Source organism: Sphaerodactylus townsendi, linkage group LG14 (assembly GCF_021028975.2).
Source record: "Sphaerodactylus townsendi isolate TG3544 linkage group LG14, MPM_Stown_v2.3, whole genome shotgun sequence".
NCBI classification, from domain to species: Eukaryota; Metazoa; Chordata; class Lepidosauria; order Squamata; family Sphaerodactylidae; genus Sphaerodactylus; species Sphaerodactylus townsendi.
The window spans coordinates 13,760,837-13,780,499 of record NC_059438.1 but is presented as its reverse complement, the minus strand read 5'-3'; the positions used below and the strand labels follow the sequence as shown (position 1 = coordinate 13,780,499).

The following is a 19,663-nucleotide window of genomic DNA, read 5'->3' as shown; positions in this document are numbered from 1 at the left end:
AACCTCCCCTCCTCCATGTGACTTTCGAAACTATTTATAAGATATGTCACATCATCCGGTCCCGCCGGCGACTCGAACCCGCCGCCTACCGACCACGCCACACGAGGCCCAAACGCCTCCGCTTCATAACCCCATCCTCGCCTCCTTTCCTACGCCCACCGCCCCGGCCACCCGGTGCAGCCAACCAACGAGCGGCTGACAAATATGCAAATAGACCCCCCTCACCACCCGTCACCTCCCTCGCGGCCACGCACGCAGCCGAGTTCCCAACCGCCCCTCCGATGTCTCCCTCCCTCGGGTTGGCTGTCGCGTGAGGGGGGCCGTTGGCGGCGCGCGCCTCCCGCCGGCGAGATTAAACGGGGGAGAGAGGCAAAAAAAAAAAGGGGGCGGGTGAGGAGCGCCTCAAGCCCCGCCCACCGCTCGCCCTCAGCCGCCGCCGCCTCCGCCTCAGGCAGCGCCTCGGCCACCCTTCCTCCCTCCCTGGGTGGGTCAGCGCTTCCTCCCTCCGGCTACGAAAGGCAGGCGGGCGGGAAGGAAGGAAGGACGGACGAGCCCCGGTGGGCGGGAAAAGGAAACGGGGTGGGGGGAGGGGAGCGCGTGAGGGGGGGACGGAAATCCCCTCAGGGGGGAGTGGCCGCCGCCCTCCTCCTGTTCCTCCCCGGGCCGAGCTGTCAAGCCGGGCAGCGCCTCAGACGACGCCTCAGCCGCACACGCCGGTCCTTCCGCGTGCTCCGGGCCTGGTGAGTACGTGAGCGGCCCGGCCCCGCCCATCTTGGGGGGAGGGGGCGTCGCAGCGGGGGGAGGGGGCGCTGCCCCAATCGCCCCCCCTCCCCAGGTTCCTGCACACGAGGAGGGCGTCGCTGGGCCTGCTCGGTCACACCTCCCTCCTCCGCCCTGCGTGGCCTTGCTGGCTCTCCTCTGCCTATGGATGTCAGGAGGGGGTTGTCAGCTCCCCCCCCCCCCTTCGCAGCCCGCCAGTATAGGATGGGGAGGGAGTGGTCAGAGCCAGGCTGGGGGGATTCCTGACTGTCTGGGGGGGGGGAGACGGGGACCTCACTGGGGTGCATGGCCGTGGAGGCCACCCTCCAAAGCATCCATTTTCTCCAGGGGAGCTGCACCCTGTCGTCTGGAGGTTAGTTGCAATTCTGAGAGGTCTCCTAGGGTTGCCAGGTCCCTTCTGGCCACCTACGGGGGGGGGGGGGTCAGGGGATGCATGGTGGCCAGATCCAGGTGGGAAGCTACTGGGGATGGGAGGATGCAGCCTGGGGAGGAGGGGGACCTCGCTGGGGTGAAATGCCATGCAGTCCGTTATCCAAATCATCCATTTTCTCCAGGGGAGCTGCTCTCTGTCGTCTGGAGATGAGCTGTAATTCCAGGAGGTCTTCTAGGGTTGCCACCGACAGGGGGTTAAGGTTGACGGATCCAGGTGGGAAACTTCTGGAGATTTGGGGATGCAGCTCGTGAGGGACAGGGACCTCAGTGGGGTGAAATGCCATAAAGGCCACCTTCCAAAGCATCCATTTTCTCCAAGGTAACTGATCGCTGTAGTCTGGAGATCAGTTATAATTTCAGGAGGTCTCCTAGGGTTGCCAAATTCCCACCGAGGGGAAATGTGAGGTTGGGGTGCTCAGATCAGGGTGATGTGACACTCCTAGAGATTTGGGGATAGAGGTTGGAGAGGGCATGGGCTGCAGTGAGGTGCAGTGCCATAGAGTCCATCCTCCAATGCATCCGTTTTCTCCAGGGGAACTGATTTCTAGTTTGGAGATGAGCTGTCATTGCAGGGGATCCCCAGCCCCCATCCACAGGCTGGCATCCCTAGCTTCAAGGTTCTTCTGTTGCCTAGGTGGGCTGTATGTGTACATGCTTGAGTGCATGGGCAACTGTGTAAGTAAATGTGCACTGGGCTTGCCCAAGTATTTGTTCTGTGTTGGCCTGCCCATCACCTCCCTTCCCCATCTCTTTTAAACAGATTCAAGATGGGTCTCTCTCCCCCCCCCCCCTCCCACCCTCCCAATTGCTCTTCATTTTTGGTGTAGTGACTAAGATCAAGTGGATTTGTATCTGGAAAAGTAGGTTTGATTCCTCACTCCCCCACACGAAGCCTGTTGGATGATCTTGGGCCCGTTACAGCTCTCTCACAACTCTCAGCCCCACCTACCTAACAAAAGTGTCTGGTGCGGGGAGGAGAAAGGAAAGTGATTGTAAATTCCTGAAAGGTAGAGAAAAGTAAGGTATATATCCAAACTCTTCTTCTTCATTTGAGGCATCAACAATGGGAGGTGAAGGGAGTTCTGTAGCCAGTTGAAACTGTCGGCAGGGTGGGGGCAGGGAACTGATAGCACAGTGAGGTTTGGAGGCTGGGGTGGGCCTTGGAGGTCAAGTGCCAGCTTTGCATGCAGAAGGTCCCAGATAATGGATAATAGGGAAGATTTCCATCTGAACCCCTGGAGAGCCGCCGCCAGTCAAAGTAGACAGGGCTGACCTTGATCAGCCAGCGGTCTGAGAGCTTTGTGCTGTTCAGAGGGGCTGACACACATTGTTAGAGCAGTCTCAGGCACAAGGTCTCAGGTTCAAACTGCAGCATCTAGAGAGTCGAATTGTTGATGATGTGAAATACCTGTAATTGGAACCTGGAGTGCCACAGACAGAGTAGATAGGGATGACCTTAATGGACCAATGGGCTTACTAGATAGAAGACAGTTTCATGTGGTTCACAGGGGTGGAGGAACGAGGGTTAAGTGCTGAAGCATTTTGCATGTATAAGGTCTCAGGTCCAGTCTCCAACATGTCCAGCTGAAAGTAACAGGTAGTACATAATGCGAAAGATTCTGAGACTCTAGTGTGTTGCTGAAAGCAAGTCTAGATGGTACTGACTTTAATAGATCAGTGACCTGTGTGGAACTGACCTCTTCCAGCATCTCATAAGGAATCACAACACCTTAATGCCTAAATAATTTATTGCAGAGTAAACCAAAACCAGGCTTTTTGAGAGGTGGGGTCTGTGGACAACATTGCAGGGACCTTTGTTTACCAGGAGGGACCATGGAGCCAGGCAAGTCAGTGTGCCTTTTGGATTTGACACAGGGGCACCAGAGCAGTTTTTGACTAGGGGCCCATGGGGGCTGTTGACAGCCCTGACTAGCAGGTGCTTCAGCTAGGGCAGGCAGCTGTTACATGCATGTGCTATGCAGGGGTGGAGTGAGGGGGAACTGTGCCTGGGGCACGCATGTGCCCTGTACCCCTGCCACGCCCCCGCAGGGGTGCACGCCCGGTCTGTCATGCACCCCCCCGCCCCCTTGGGGCTGTGCCATTGGTGCTATGTTTTTATCTTGCCTTTCCTCTATCAAGGAATTCAAGGAAGCATATGTAGGCTTCCAGGAGGTATCCCATCCCAGTACTGACCACACTTCCTTAGTCTTAACAACATTTCTATATCATCATGTGCCTTCCAGCCATGTCCTGGTGACAATTGGTGTGTTTTTGGTGGTATCAATGTGTACATACGAAGTATTTGGGGTGAGGGTGGTATGGGAGCTGTTCTTATAACAGGTGATATGAGATAGCTCTCTCACCAATCTCTTTTTGTTTTCCAGGTTTAGGAGGCAAGGTTTACTGCTTGGCAAAGATGGAAGTAGTTTGCTGCTCGCTGCATTGGCTGGCATTGCTGCCTGCCGCATTGGCTGGCAGGACTGAAATGTGACCAAGAGGTGGTTACCCTGAGCAGGGTAACTCAGGGTAACCACCTCTTGGTCACATCTTCAGTCCTTAACGTTATATGCGTGTGTCTTCTCTCTCTCTCAGAGACTCTCACGCATGAACTCCCAAATACTCCTTAGCACTTTGTACTGTATTGACTCTGTCCCATCAGTGGCAGTGTGGGTAACCCTTCCTTGCAAAAATCCATTTGAATATCCAGGTGAAGCCTCCTGAGAATTGCTGTCATAATGGGCTGGACATAGTGGAAACTAGATGTAGAAACTTTGTCCTGTACTGCCAAGTAGCTGGTTGTTTGGTATACCTCACTGAGGTCGGGAATGGTAGCAGACAGCTTTGCACTCACCTCTGGAAAGTTAGAGGTAACTGTGCACTAGAAATGAAAGTGGCAGGTGTATGAGGCTAGTAGACTCCTTACTTGTTCAGATACCTGGGAATGATGGTGGTGGACTTTTTTGGTGCTAGGCAGGGGCAGAAAACATAGTGAAAGATTTAAGGGTTTGTGATAGCTTTAGTGTTCTAATTTTTATAACTGTTACTTTACACTTTTATGAGTTTTACAATCTCCGCATCTGTGAAATTGATTGTTCATTATCTTTACGTATGGAAAATGCAGAGTTACTAAAAGACGTAAAATGTTGCTTGAGCTCAGAAGTGGACCAGAGATATCTGGTGCATAGTGTAGAATGCTGGGCCACTTAAAGAGATGTAAAAGCAAGGATTTATGTGGCGGAAAGCAGTCACAGATGTAAAATGTTTGCAGAATGGAATGTACCCTTCTCTGGATGATAATAATGCTGTTTTTGAAGTGGATAGTTTATGTGGAGGTAGAAAAAGGGTTAAAACTGAGGAGGGGTTCATAGTTACCGTTGATACTGGAACACGGGAGAAGGCTTCTTGTCAGGTAAAAAGACTGATGAAATAGGACATTTTCAGTAGATGGAAGATGAAGGTTGGTGGTACAGTCTCCTGCAAGTAGAAAATTCTATACAGAAAATAGCTAATTGGAAGAACTGCTAGGGTTAAGGACTGCAGATTTGGTTCAGGTTTGGTGTTGGCAACTAGAGATAGTTGACTAGTTTTGGAACCATGTGAAAATTTCTGTTCCTTAGAGCAGGGGAGTAAGGAGGAGTTTGGTGAGTCCCATGAGGGTGAAATGTGTACCATCTTACCAAGTGAATTGATAGCAAAAATGTCAAAATCTAATTAGCAAAAACTTAGTAGGGTTATATTTCATTCCCATAATGTTGGTCTTGTTGCATCTTACAGATCAATGGACCTGGGAAATCACTGTCCTTAACTGATGATGGGAGATATCTGAAGCTGATCTGCTCAGATGTAAATTTCATGGCATTCTATGGGTCTTATTCACAGGAAAACGTCCTAAGGATGATAGCTTGTGATTCTTGCTTTGTGGCCATTACCGTTTTGTGCTCTACTGCTCAGGGTTAGCCTGGAGCTGAAATAACACTTTTAAGCTTCATGGCAATAGCATGGAATATTAAATAACTAATAATATGATCTATACAAGAGTCAGTTACTAACCAGTTTCCTGTTGATTCCCTTTTATGTTCTACAGATCAAAGTCTTGGTGTGTAATTTGTGCCTTTGCCATAATTCTCCACTGTAAGGCCTGGCCTACTCATGTAGCAGAATGAGGTGGTAGAGTAGAATGTATCACTGCAGGCAAAGGATTACATTTTTCACAATTCCTCTAGATTAATAATTTCCAGTAAGTGGAAATCCAGCACTGCATGCAATAATCCGTAGTCCGTCCTTTTTCTCTGGTACACTAATTGTTAATTTGCAGGGTAGTATAATTCTTAGTATAATATGAGACTTTTCCCCTGCAGTCTGAAATGTAGCCTACTCTACCACCTTACTTTGCTTCCTCTATTAAGAAGCCTTTTTTTTTTTGTACTGGAGGGACAGGATTCCTGTGTATGTATATTTGGAAATAAGTCTGTGTCCACTGAATTTAGCTTAGTATTGTAGGATTGCAGTCTTAAAACACAAGGATTCAAAATGACTTTTTAAAGCTTGTTAACCGGCAGAACGATTGATTAACAATGACTGGTTGTAATGTTGATGTGCAGGACTTCATGTTTAGAGTCTACCATTTGGTTTTTTACCGAAGGACTTTCCTGAGTAAGCCCCCTATTTTTTGCAGTAGTGCTGATATATATTGCTGGTGGTCAGTACTTGAAGAGCGCTTTTTCACTCTGTAGATAAAATTACTTCACAACGTTGACATCCTGTTATTATCCTTCGTTAGAACATTGGTGATGGAAAGTGTTATCAAGTCACAGGTGACCTGTGGCGATCCAGTGGGGTTTTCAAGGCAAGGTGGTTTGACATTGCCTCTTTGTGTGTCACAACCTTGAACTTCCTTGGTGGCCTCCTGCCCAAATATTGACCAGAGCCAATCCTGGTTAGCGTTTGAGATCTGACAAGATTGGGCTAGCTTTGACCATTCAGAATACGGCATGGAATATGGCATAAGAGAGGTTTTTGTCTCTGTTTTTGCTAACTTTGCTAATAAAGGTGTCACTGTGATACAAGCACCTGTTCACCAGCACTTGCACTGAAATGCTTCATAGGTTTAATGTAGCTAATCTTGCATATTGGTGTTCTGAACCAGCAGCACAGGATTACAATATACATTGTAAATTTTCTAGTGGTGCAGTACAAGAAATTATTGCATCCCATGTATAGCTAAGAATTGTTGTGAATGTATCTGCATATCACTAGAATTTTAATATTTATTAAAGGTGACTGTTATGTAAATCTATGTAGAACAGGGATATGGAGCTGAAATGGGATGGAGGGCCAAACTGCCTACTCAGCAAATGCTCTGACCCTCATTCTCCGTTTGTCTTTTTCCCACATCTAAACACTCCCCACTCCTTCTTCCTATATGTTACTGCTTGACTTCCAAAATCTTTGGCATTCCAAGAGAGCTGCCCCACCCCTGTCCAACTAACCTAAACATTCCTTCTGCCAGTGTCCCGCTTTTCACTGGGTTTATCCCTATCCCAATGACATGGTTAGAAACTTCCAACAGTCCTGGCACAGAGAATTGCTTGGTCTCATTTTTTGCTCATTTTGCCTACAGAGGTGTCAGTGTGATACAAGCACCTCTTCACTAACATTTGCACAGAAATGACTCTCAACCTGCTATTGCAGTTAGGGGCTAGAACAGGGGTAGGGGTACAGAGGCTAGGTCCCATACTCTATCAGGGCTGATTTAACATCATGGCCACTATTGGCCAGGCAGCCCAATTAGCCATGACGGGAGTGTAGTTCCTGAACATCTGGAGAGCTGCAGGTTCCCTACCCCTGGGCTAGAAGGATGTAACAGTTTATGTTTTCAACAGCTTTCCAGTGTATCAGTTAGAGGACATATATAAAACAGCACCTTTTTTCTTATGAACTTTTATTTAAGCCGTATATTTTTCACTGAGTACCGTCTCATCTTTCTCTTGTTTCCATGCGCGATTAGCATTTCAGAGCTTTTAGCTATGTAAGACTTATGGTTGGAAGCACACAACAAGGTTGGATCTAACCAGCTTATCCATTGAAGGGCTCCCTTTTGATGACCATAAAGGCTATGATAGTGCTCGTATGATTTGCATGGACAAAAGCCATGTAAGATCAGGGCAGTGACAAGGAGTGGAATTAGATGAGAGAGTGAAGAAGGACCTTGGTTAAAACTAGAGAACAGGTGCTGTCAGTGTGACAGCAGATAATGTAGCCTATTGAAACTTTGTCTCTTGCAAAGTGCTCAAATTTTTATGTCTTGTTCTTTCATTGTGACAGGTTGAGAATTTCTAAGGAATATGTATACTTGATGCTAGGCAATATGCCCATAGTATTATTCTAAGAATTATACTACCCACTGGTGGTGTTAAACATTTCAAAGCTTGGGTTGTGTTCTCTGGAAAGGTGGAGATACATATACATATAAGTAACAGCCAAATCCTATAAACTGGTATACTGGCTTATATGTGATATGATTCAAGAATTTTGCTAACCCAAAGAGATGTTGTTAGAACCTCTGGCAGTATACTGGTGCCAGAAGTAGATCCTAGATTCTGTGCCAGAACATCAGCATCTTTAATGCTGATGGGTGTTAATGCAGCCATTCCAGAGACTGCTATCCTCAAGTGACAAGTGGATGGAGGAATGATGGGAAAGACAAGGCAAATCCATCATACATCACCATACATCATACAGAAACTTCATACCTCACCTTCTAAAATAAAATGTAAGATTGCTGCTAAAATAATACAAAAACATGAAAAATGCGGTAGAAAATTCTCCTAACTTGCTTGGAATGCATTTTGAGGAATCTTCATATCTTGTAAATATCTATGGGGATTAAAATTAGAATCAAAGGAATAATATGATTATGCTAGTATGTTTTTAATATGTTAGTACTCAAGGCCATAAATAATTGTTTATTTAATATATACAAGCAGGTCTTGTTTGAATAGCATAACATTAGGTAAAATAAAAAAGATGGAAGGTACTCTCTTAAATGTGTATTGAATATTACTATCCATCGCTTTGTTATTGGTTTGTATAGGTGTATATTAATGTGTTGTTTGTTAAATGGTTTGATGTTCTATTTGTAATTTTTCTTTTTGATGTGTGTTCTTACATGGATAAAAATATATATGTATATATTTTTTAAAGCATGTAAGAAGATTTTGAACATAGTATTAAAATGGACTAGAGAAAGGTATAGTGCACTTTATCTGCCACATGTTTGGTTGACAGGAATGAAGAAATCTCTTTGAAGCATTTACAAGACACTCCAAACTGAGTTATCGCTGCTTATCTGCCAAGAGGGCAGAAATGTGGTTTGGAGTTTCTGCTGTTCTGTGGCAGACACTAATCCACAAATGAAATTACTTGCACACCCAGCAAAAGGTTTCTGGTGAATAGGATTTTGAATGCAGTCATATGGAGCTGGTCAGGTTAACTTGATCAGATTTAAAAAATTCGGCCACAGATATACCCTGAGATTTCCATGTAGTTTGTGAAAATGATCTGAGCAGAAATCCTGAGTGACAATTTAACAGTTTCTCAATGTGCATGACCTTCCTACACAAGACTGGAAAGCAAACATCGTAAAATGTATTACACTTGGGACTTAAAGGAAGAATGTTTGTACATAATCCCATGACGAGCGCTGGAAAAGCTGAGCAACAGCTTAGCTTCACTGCTCCCTTTCCAGCACTGAAAAAAAGCTTCAAAAGAAAGGTGTCATGCAGATGTGTACCAATAATGGCTAAGAGCCCTAACCATTATTAAGAGACTAGGAGACGCCAAGAACATGTGACCTCTCCTACAAGGATTCATGCTTATCACATCAGGAGGAGGAGTTTGGATTTATGTCCCACCTTTCTCTCCTGTAAGGAGACTCAAGGTGGCTTACAAGCTCCTTTTCCTTCCTCTCCCCACAAGACACCTTGTGAGGTAGGTGGGGCTGAGAGAGCTCTGAAGAACTGTGACTACCCCAGATCACCCAGCTGGAATGGAGGAGTACAGAAACACACCTGGTTCACCAGATAAGGTGGAGGAGTGGGGAATCAAACCCGTTCTCCAGCTTAAAATCCACCTGCTCTTAACCACTACACAATGGTTTTAACCACCACCTCCTCTTCACCACTACACTACACCACATTAGCCATGGTGTAGCATTTCATTATACTGTGTGTAAGACTAATAATAATCACTTTGCACCAGTTTGCAAATCAACTAACCAGTCTTTGTTATAAGTTTTTGGAAGCAGGATGGGGAAAGCCAAGGCATATTTGCAGTGTCATAACTATGGTTTAAAAATCAGCAAATAACATTTGTACTGTACCATGGTGTTAGCACGATTTTTGCAGGAGGCAGAGCGTGTCTTGTTTTATTTGTTAATAGGATTTTCAGGTGAGTGTTAATACTTATGATGATACCACATAGATGCTCAGAATATAATTCAGCTGCAGCTGTTCTGTGAGTTTCATAGAACAAAACATGGTACACTAGAACTTGCATTTCAGATCTCTGAGTGTCAGTCTGCTGTTAGCACATTTCTACTAATGTAAAATGTAACTATCTATATGTATATCCAACTTTTTAGTTGTAGCATATAGTAATTCTGGGCAAACTTAAGGCATTTGAATGCACTTGAAGGCAAAATTGTATAGCGAGCAATTGTTTTGAGAATTGATTATTGCCTTTCTTCAATACTGTGATTTCTCTTTCAGGTCCCTAAAGCTAATAAACTAACGATCAGGGATCAAGTGCTTCTCAGGGTTATGTAAAACCTTTGCGAAGGCTATGTTCTGCATATTAAGAGGTAAGGATACTTTTTACTAATCTGTCGGAAGATTAAGCCCCAGTTACCTGACAACTAAGCATTTTATGCAACTGTTGTCCCCTTTTACTGTGGATCCACCATGCAATTTGATGTTACCTGACTTTGGATGAATTCACATGCCCAATTTTTCTCCGCTGTGATTGATTTATGAATAGCCATGTAGGATTTCCCAGGAGCTGGGTAATTTGGAAGGGTATGGTATAAGTCCGTGATGGCGAACCTTTGGCACTCCAGATGTTATGGACTACAATTCCCATCAGCCCCTGCCAATTGGCCATGCTGGCAGGGGCTGATGGGAATTGTAGTCCATAACATCTGGAGTGCCAAAGGTTCGCCACCACTGGTATAAGTGGCTAAGAGCAGGTGCACTCTAATCTGGAAAACCGGGTTTGATTCCCCGCTCTGCCACTAGAGCTGTGGAGGCTTATCTGGTGAACTAGATTAGCTTGTGCACTCGAACATATGCCAGCTAGTCACAGTTCTTTGGAGCTCAGCTCCACCCATCTCACAGGGTGTTTGTTGTGGGGGTGGGGAAGGGAAAGGATATTGTCAGCCCCTTAGAGTCTCCTTACAGGAGAGAAAGGGGGATATGAATCCAAATTCCTCCTCCTCCTCCTTCTTTTGCTGGATAGGGTTGTTTATCTGACCCCTTCATTACTGATTGATCATCAGGGAACTTTCTTAAATGGTCTATGTATTTTTATAGATTGATATTATGGCATTTGTTCTGCTATATCCTTTTGAACAAAAAGAATTAAGTAACTTAATCTGCCACGTGTTGGATCGTCTTTGTTTCAGAATGCTCTGCTTGGATCCTAGTGCCTGTTGCCCTGGGCATGGATGGTTTTCGAATCCCATTAAGCTTGTGTAAATGCTTCTGAACCATGCTGAGTTTGCCCATTAACTCGTCATAAATTCTGTTGGTTTCAGTGGAAGCTATTTTCACATAAAAGCGCTCTGTCTTACTTGCAAGCAGGTTGCAGTTTAGAAGGTATATAGGTTGCAATCTTAAGGAACCTAAAAACCTCTGGGTGAGAATTCTAGATATTGCTAGTGACATTCGTTCCACTAATTTTGATTTTGTGGGTTAATCTCTAGAGGGGTTGCCATCCTTTTCTTCAACGAGAGCTGAGTAAGGAAAAAATATTCCAAACCGATATGTCTCTCCAACTCCCCAGCATGTTATTAAGATTTGTTCTGTGATGGAAGCAGAACAAGGACTCGGAAGAACACCAGGACTGACAGTATCTGCTGAACAGTACTAAGATAAATCCTATGAAATAAACACTTTTCAAAAATAAAGTCCAGAGCATGTTTTTCTGTGGTCTTATTCTAGTCTTTGGGTGATGCATGAGCTATTCTGCATTAGCTGGCAAGCTGCTAGTAGCTTGTGAACCACCTATTGAAGATCCTTGATTTTTAGGTTTTGAACCTAAACCTTCTATATTTATTGTTGACAGCTTTAATGTAAATGGTGAATTGATACTAATAGTGAAATATATTAGTAGGATTACCTTTGATCGACACACTTGCTATTAGAAATTGGCAGGGGTTTGAGGTGATCACAAATACATAATAATAATATTAAGTATCCTAGGCAGTGGGCTCGCTAAATATTAAGGAAATTATTCTCTCATGAGCTTGATATTTCCAGATTGACCTGGACTTGCTGATCTGGTATGAATTGAAGTGTTTATTTTTATATATATATTTATTTTTAATATAGTACATGCTGATCAAATGCCATAGGGTTTTTGAGCCACTGTTGATAGTTGAGCCAATTTTTATAATTACTTCAGTCCTGTTGAAACCATTTTTTTGCTGGTCTGTGACTGTATTTAATAAAACGAATGCATGAAATATGCCGTTGCAAGAATTATTTTAATTTTTGGCTTTATGAAAGATGGGTGGATTCACATGATTTGATTTCAAGATGGCATTCTAAACTATCGTTTGAATTTTGTAACTTGGAAAGGCTTAAGCGCTTTATTGAAACCTGAAACAAAATCCTACTATCAGCAATACTATAACTCACCTTATTTTTTAAATTTTGCTTTCCAGTGTACTATGAATACATTTGTGTTTTCCAAAAATGTAGTATAGCCTCTGTGATGAAATACTTAGGAAAAGATAAATAAAAGAATATAGTCCCCAGTGAATATGAGCATTATTCTTCATTTTTACACACCATCTGCCTTTGTCAAACCATTATTTGTGCATTTTTGAACATGGTTCTTTGATACAAGAGCATTTATGCCAAAATGTATTTTTACTTTTAAACTAATGGGTGGGGGAGAGACAGAGAGAGAGAGCAGGGCTAGGTAGGCACTAGGACCCAGGCAAAGCATTCTGCAACAAAGAAGATCCAGCATGCTTTGTTCTGTGGTGGAGGAATATACAGTCTACTAACATCTTTATGTGAAATAGAGTATACCAGCATATTTAGATAAAAAAGTTTAACTTTATAATATTTAAAAGAGTAACCCCTTTAAATGAGTATTACCAGGCATTGTTATAACATGAATTTTTTTCAGCATTATTCATACGTAAACAATAAATACCTTTCGGCAATGTTGTAAATCTCTATAATATACATAGGAATTATCATTATTTAAAGTTGTAAGTAGTTTTAAGAAAAATGTCATGCCATCCATTTTGAATTAGTAAAATCTTGCCTTAAAAATAACTTGTTCCAAAATAGATAATATTTCAAAAGAGAGTTTTTTCAACTAACCAAAATTTTCCATTTTTTCTATTGGAACTTTCTTCATGTTCTTAAGAAAAAAATTGCAGCTCTGTAGCAATGTGGGCTGCAAATATAAAGCAATAAAATATGCAACATTAAGGGAAAATATGTGCTGAAACTGACAAATTGATCATTTATTTACAGATGTCAGAAAGGTAAACTTTCATTGTTTGCTGTTTATCTAAACTCCAGTTTGGGCTCTTATATGAGTTACTTATTGCTGTAATTTTATAAATTGCTTTGGAGTTATCCCCTTAAAAGTCTTCCTGTGGATGTCCTTTGTAGTGATTTGGTAAAAAAATCATACTTTACCCATCTTTTTTTATATACCTGTGAGCAGTTTTATGAAGAAACTTCATATACATTTTCTAAATATGATGGTGTGGCATTACAGCTTTCACAGAAAACACAATCAACTTCTCTGTTCTCTAAGAAAGCAGGCCAGGTAAAAATTAACTGAAAAACAAATTCAGTTATATCAATCTGATTTAGAGATATCTGGCCTAGAATTTAAGACCAACGTTTATTTATTTTATTTCTTATTTATTTATTTATTCAATTTATATACCGCCCGATCCCCGAAGGGCTCCGTTCACCAGTCTATTTGGATTAACTGAATCCAAGACCTTTTATTGGACCCATAGAATCTGAAACCAGCTCTTCTAAATAAAACAAGCCAGGAACAGCAGTGTGAGTTTTAAGTGCGAACATTACAATGACACAATAGATCGTATTCCATTATTGCATATATTATCAGCATTTGAGTTCTTGTTAGCCGAACAACATAAACACATATTAGAAGTTGTGAAGGTTGCTGGATTGTCCTGAAGACCTTGTGCCTGAGATTTCATTCTCATTAATGTAAAGATTCAGATACTTTCCATGACTATCTCATCTACATACTTAAAAACTACGCTAAAACAATTAAACCACTATCTTCAGTTTCAGATCAGTCTAAAAAGCTGCCCAATACTATCTACTACAGCGACATACAGCGACTGTATGTCGCTATATGTCACTATATTTTTAAGGGGGCTTTTAACCCCATCATGTAAGGTGCCCCTGGACTTCGGTGTAGGTTGGGGCATAAATGAAATAAATAATACAGAGACATACATATATATATAGGGCCTTTTGAAAGACAGTAGAGAAGAAGTCAGGTGTGCAGCTTTGGAAGCAGCATTTGCACAAGGCAGTTGTAACAAAAGAGAAGACTCAGTTTCTGGTGGAGGCCAGAGGGCTGATGCAAGCTAATGGGACGACCAATGGAAAACTTTTATTAGACCAGAGAAGGCAACGTGATTTTTCAGAATCATGGGCCGCTGGTTGTAAAGAACTTCAAAGGTGAATTGAATTCAGAAGCAAATCAGTAAACAGCATAGTTGTTTCAGCAGCTGTGTAATCTGCTGATACAAGGATGTGCCTGATGAAATGTGTGGCTGCATTTTATACCATCTGAAGGTTCCAAGTTGTCTCCAGTGTTGGCCCCGCATAGAGTATATTATAGCAACCGAGCTTAACGATTATGGGAAGCTCTGGATATAGAGCCATGGACACCAGTCTGGTGAACCAGGTTGTTTCCCTTTTCCCCCACATGAAGCCTTCTGGGTGACCTTGAGTTAGTCATGGCTCTCTCTGAACTCTGTCAGCCCCACCTATTTCACAAGGTGTCTGTTGTGGGAAGAAGAAGGGAAGGAGTTTGTAAGCTGCCTTGAGACTCCTTATGGTTGAAAAAGGTGCGGTATAAATCTAAACTCTTCTCTTTGGTGTAAATGGTATTGATATGGAGTCCTTACAGAGATGTATAGGTACAGCGAATAGAAATCCTTAATTTCAAAACTGTTCTTCTAAGTGGATATAAAAGTCCTGTGAAGTGCCTGACTGTGACTTCTGTTGTATTGCTAGATAGCCCTGTTTAACTGCTGATGGATACATTTGTGTAGCAGCCAATTACTGTGCCTACTTAAACCGGAAATACAAAAATCAATAAGATGGAAACTTGACTGAAATATAAGTGAAATCATTTCACCCTGTAAAGAATCTGTAATCCACCTTGACTCTTGCTGAGTCTCAAAGAAAAAGTTAAATGAAGTAAATGTAGCGTAGTGTCATAGGGTAGGTAATGATCCCACCCTAAAAAAAAGGAGAGATTTGGTTGGTAAAAGCAAACCTTCTGCATTAGCATTTTAAAGTGTTTGTGTTTTCTCCCTTTTTTTAAGGATACTTTAAGTGCTCCAAGACATTGCTTCAAAAGTACTAATGGATATCATCATGGCTTAGATAAGGTGTTGACCACTGCAAATTACCTCTTGCTGTGTCCTGCGGAGAGACAGACTCCATTTGGAGTAATCAAAGTAGTACAGATACACCAAGATGACAGATCCTATGATGGACTTTTTCGATGATGCCAATCTTTTTAGTGATACCTTAGAAGGTCTGTCAGATGATGCCTTTGTACAAACTGGACCTGTTTCGCTTGTAGATGAATTGAACTTGGGTGCAGAATTTGAGCCTTTGCACATTGGCTCGTTAAACCATGTGCAGGAAACACAAACACAGCAAAAAATGAACGAATTTGAACAGCTTAATCAATATGATTCACTGAAGCTTCAAGTCAGCCAATCCTTTAGCAGTCCAGCGGAAAATGTTTTATCACCACACTCTCAGTTTAATTGCTCCCCCATTCATCCCCAAAGCCAAACAAATGGGATGTTTCCAGATGTGGCCGATGGAAGCCCTATGTGGGGGCATCAGACTTCTAGCAGTGTTTCCAATCAGAATGGATCCCCTTTTCATCAAGGACATTCCCAGCCTATGCAGCAGAATAAAACTTTTGTAGCACATCACGATTTTGCCTTATTTCAGGCCAGCGAGCAGCACCATCCGTGTGTCTCACTGCAGTCACAGCAAAACAGAAACGGCATCGATACAGGAGAGGACACGCGGAGTTCGTCAGACAACTTCATGGAAGTTAATACGTGTATTCCACATAGAACCAGTGTTCCCCACCCACCTCAAGCTGCTAACCCATCAAATCCTCAACCGTCTGTTTCCATTCAGTCATTTTCTCAGACTGCAAATGACTCGCCGCACTATTGTGGCAATCAAGAAAGAAGCTTTGGTGGACATTCTCCAAGTATAACTTCCTGCTCGGTTAACAGTACGCAGTTTTCTCCTCCTTATTCCTACTCCAGTAATCACATCTCTCCCACCACTCTTCTGCAGCCTTCTGCAGCTCTTTCTACCAGTCAGCAGACTCATCCTTTATCTGACTTTGCTGGAAATGATGCCTTTGCACCTCAGACAGGGACCAAGCCTGAAAACACAGATAACATCCTTAACTCCAGCACATCTTTGAATTCAGACAATTTCCATGTGTTGCGTTCAACACATCCTCAGGGCAACTTCAGTAGTTCAAAGCTATCTGCAGTGAATATGAATTTCTCTGTCCCTGCTGGCTCCAGTCCTCAGATGAGCCATTTCAGTGATACTATAGAAGGCAATGGTTTTGCATCTTTGGACGAGAACTTGCTTCGTCAAGTTGAGTCTCAAGCCGAATCCTTTACAGAGCTTGATCCGGAAACTCTCCTTCAGGAAGATCTTCTTCCGCAGTTTGACGAATCAGCATTTGTTCAAGATAGTTCAAGTAATGAGCTGGAACATGACCTAGAACATAACGTTACTCCACAGGTAACAAAGTCACACCTCATTCGGACACAGTCTCAAAATTGCAGTCCCTGGAATTCTTCTGATTCTAGTCAGCATCCACAAGAGCGAAAGCGTGTAAATGCTCAAGGGCAGGTATGTAATACTTTCCTGAGAGGATTTTGCTGTGTCGTTGCCAGTTCATGTTTTTTTAGTTGACATCAAAAGTAATTAGTAGTTTTATGTATGTTTGGGAGGATGGTGATATTCCATAAGGTAGAAGAATTCCTATTACCACAATGGCGCCTGCTGTATTCATTTAACTATAATATGTTTTTTAAAATTCTGTAGGGATTTTTTAAAAAATTAAACTTTTTAGCTATCTGTGATGGAATAAAATTGTAATTAGTATTATAAGAAATTGTCAAAGGATTTCACGGCCAGACTCAACAGGTTGCTGTGGGCTTTCTGGGTTGAGTGGCCGTGGTCTGGTAGATCTTGTTCATAACGTTTCACCTGCATCTGTGGCTGGCATCTTCAGAGGTGATATACCTCTAAAGATGCCAGCCACAGATGCAACTGAAATGTTAGGAACAAGATCTACCAGACCACGGCCACACAGCCCAGAAAGCCCACAGCAACCAGTATTATAAGACTTCTATTGTCCTTTGGTCACATATGAGAAGACATGACTCACTGGAAAGGACAACAACTTTAGGAAAAGTTGAAGGCATCAGGAAAAAAGGAAGACCCGTTATGAGAGGCAAGAATAAAGGAAGCTATGGCCGTGAGTTTGCTGGACATGAACAGTAGGATGTTTTGGAGGTAATTGATTCATGGGGTCAGAAGTGGCTTGACACACACAGCGTGAAGCCTAGCTCTTTGCTTGCTTCACATTTTAAGTTCTTCCAAATCAGAAAAAAATAAAACGTTCGGCCACATTTAGCAAAAATCAGACACGTGCATTCAGCTTGCTGCTGTGTGAGGGGAGACATCTGTTTTCATTTTATATTTTCAAATGTTCAATTCAGTTGTATAGACTGGCGGAAAAACTCAGAAGTTGATAGTTAAGCTTTGAAATGTTGCTTATTCTCTCCACCCTCCTGGTAAAAGTTATAACTAGCTGCAAGTTTTTAAACAGCCCCTTATTATATTATAATTATCTTGCAGTCTTTGTTTACTAGGTTAGACTAATTTGCCTGCAAAAAACAATAACAGTTACTAGAAGTCAGTAATGGAACGTTTGGTTGAAATTTCCTTTTGGAATAAGGATCTTATGCTGCATAACTGCTAATTACTTTAAAAGCATTTGGTGTAGAGTGGCTTTTTGTGTTTAATATGTCAATGAGCAAGAAACATTTTTGATGTTTAAATGGTTGTTTAACTGCAGTCACTGTAAATATTTTGAAAGGGTTTTTTTTTTCAATTTTGTTTTGTGTGACCAGGTAATAGATTTTCCTGGTTGGGTAAAATTTGAAAGCTTTTTAGTGGGGCCATTGTATTGAAATCTGTATAGGAGAGAGGAGAACTTGCTTTTCTGCTGAGAAACATGGAATCTTTAGTCTCGATATTTATTTGGCACACCTTCATTGTTCCCTTCATCCTCCTGCATCCTCTGTAAGTCATGTCAGGTACCAGGTCACCATGTTGCCAATAGTGTCATTGTGGTGACTGACATTAGAAAATATGACCATAAAAATACAGAATCCTGTAGACTGAAAAATTAGCATGGCTCCTAATTTTTTGGGCTGGCTCCTAAAGCAGATAATGTTTTTCAACGATTGATCTGACACCCTCGTTCATGAATCTTTGCTGTTAGATTCAGATGTTTTTATCATACTTCAAAACGTGCTCGTTGATTGACTAAATAGTTCTAATAATGTTTTTGGTGAAAAATGGGGCAAACAAGTGGTTAAATAGCTTCTCCCCCCTTCCCATTGGTCTGTCTCACTTGTTCGGTTGCAGCCCTAATGGTTTCGCTGTATCAAAAAGGTGGCAGAGTCTCTTGAAAGGTTCACAGGGTTACATGCAGCATATACTTCTGCCCTGAGTCACAAAGCTTGCTCTTCATAGAGGTGTCTGTTAGGAATTAAACCAGGCAGCTCAGGAAAGAGAGAAGCCCTCTTCTATCAATAATTCAATCACTAGTGAAGGTTCAGCAGACTTTACTACATATGTAGACTGTCACTGTACGTGAGACACACGGAGAAAAGGTGACATTGCCATTGTTTGAAATATTATTGTCTTAATGTTTCTGGGGATTGGCTTCCAGCGTCTCATAGAAGTCTGATGAAACTTTAAACAAGATATTTTTTGAGATATGTGACATTTATGAATTCTACGAAATGATACTCATACAATGACAATGAGGCCTTTTTATGGAAGATTGAGAGACACTACTATAGTTAATGAATATCTGTTGGAATTCAGACATCAGTAACCCTGTTTTCAAAGTTAAAGTCTTAAAAAGCATACCGCTTCTAATCTATACCTAAAATGTCAGTGGTTCTTTTCTTTGCCCATTTCTTTATTTTGGGAAGGGGGGGTTTAAGGTTACATTCTTTTATTCTGCAGTAATTTTTTTGTGACACAACATGCTCTCTGATTTATTATCTGACCCCTTCAGTTTTGATCTCTTTAAATTAAATTTTGTATCCCCAATAATTAACCATCCTTAAGTGGAATGGATGCCAGTTTTCACTTTTAGTGCTCTTTCCAGACTCTTCTGGTACAAGTGGCACCAGACATTTTCTCTTGAGCTGTATTGTATACCAGCTATACTGTACATCACAAAAATTATTTGGGAACAAATTGCTGAAAAGATTAATATAAATTTTAATTTACTTCTCTATCCCCAAGGTAGTTCATGGTGGTTGTTTGCCTCCTTCTATAGCCCTCTGTTAGCAGTAAGCCTCTGTGTCCTGGATTTGCATGGAATGGCAGCCAGCAGTGAAATATGATCCGAACTGTTTCTTGGCGGACTCTACCGCAAAGGATGCCTAGCACCGTGCCAGGAAACTAACTAACAGAAAGCAGAGTTGTTAACAGTATCTTTTATGCTATTGGCCTCCTGTGTGCTTACTTAAGTCAGAGAACAAACAGGAAGTGGATTCCAGGAAGTGAGGAGGGGAGAAATGGGGTAGCTAGAATTTATGGATCACTGCAGAGTGTATGGTGGG

At 42.3% G+C, this 19,663-nt stretch overlaps 1 protein-coding gene across 13 annotated transcripts in view; it reads left to right on the top strand.

The window, feature by feature from the left end:
• The first annotated feature begins 308 nt into the window (after positions 1-308).
• Positions 309-19,663, top strand: part of CHD9 (chromodomain helicase DNA binding protein 9) — a 73,893-nt gene continuing 54,538 nt past the window's right edge. For 2 of the 13 annotated variants that reach the window (XM_048515501.1, XM_048515500.1), the window contains exons 1-3: positions 309-740; positions 9,981-10,072; positions 15,059-16,640. In XM_048515501.1, coding sequence (XP_048371458.1) covers positions 15,213-16,640 — 1,428 coding nt within the window. In that variant the 5' untranslated portion in view covers positions 309-740; positions 9,981-10,072; positions 15,059-15,212. The remainder of the gene's footprint in view (positions 741-9,980; positions 10,073-15,058; positions 16,641-19,663) is intronic. The other 11 variants (XM_048515506.1, XM_048515510.1, XM_048515503.1 and 8 more) reach the window with 8 other exon arrangements.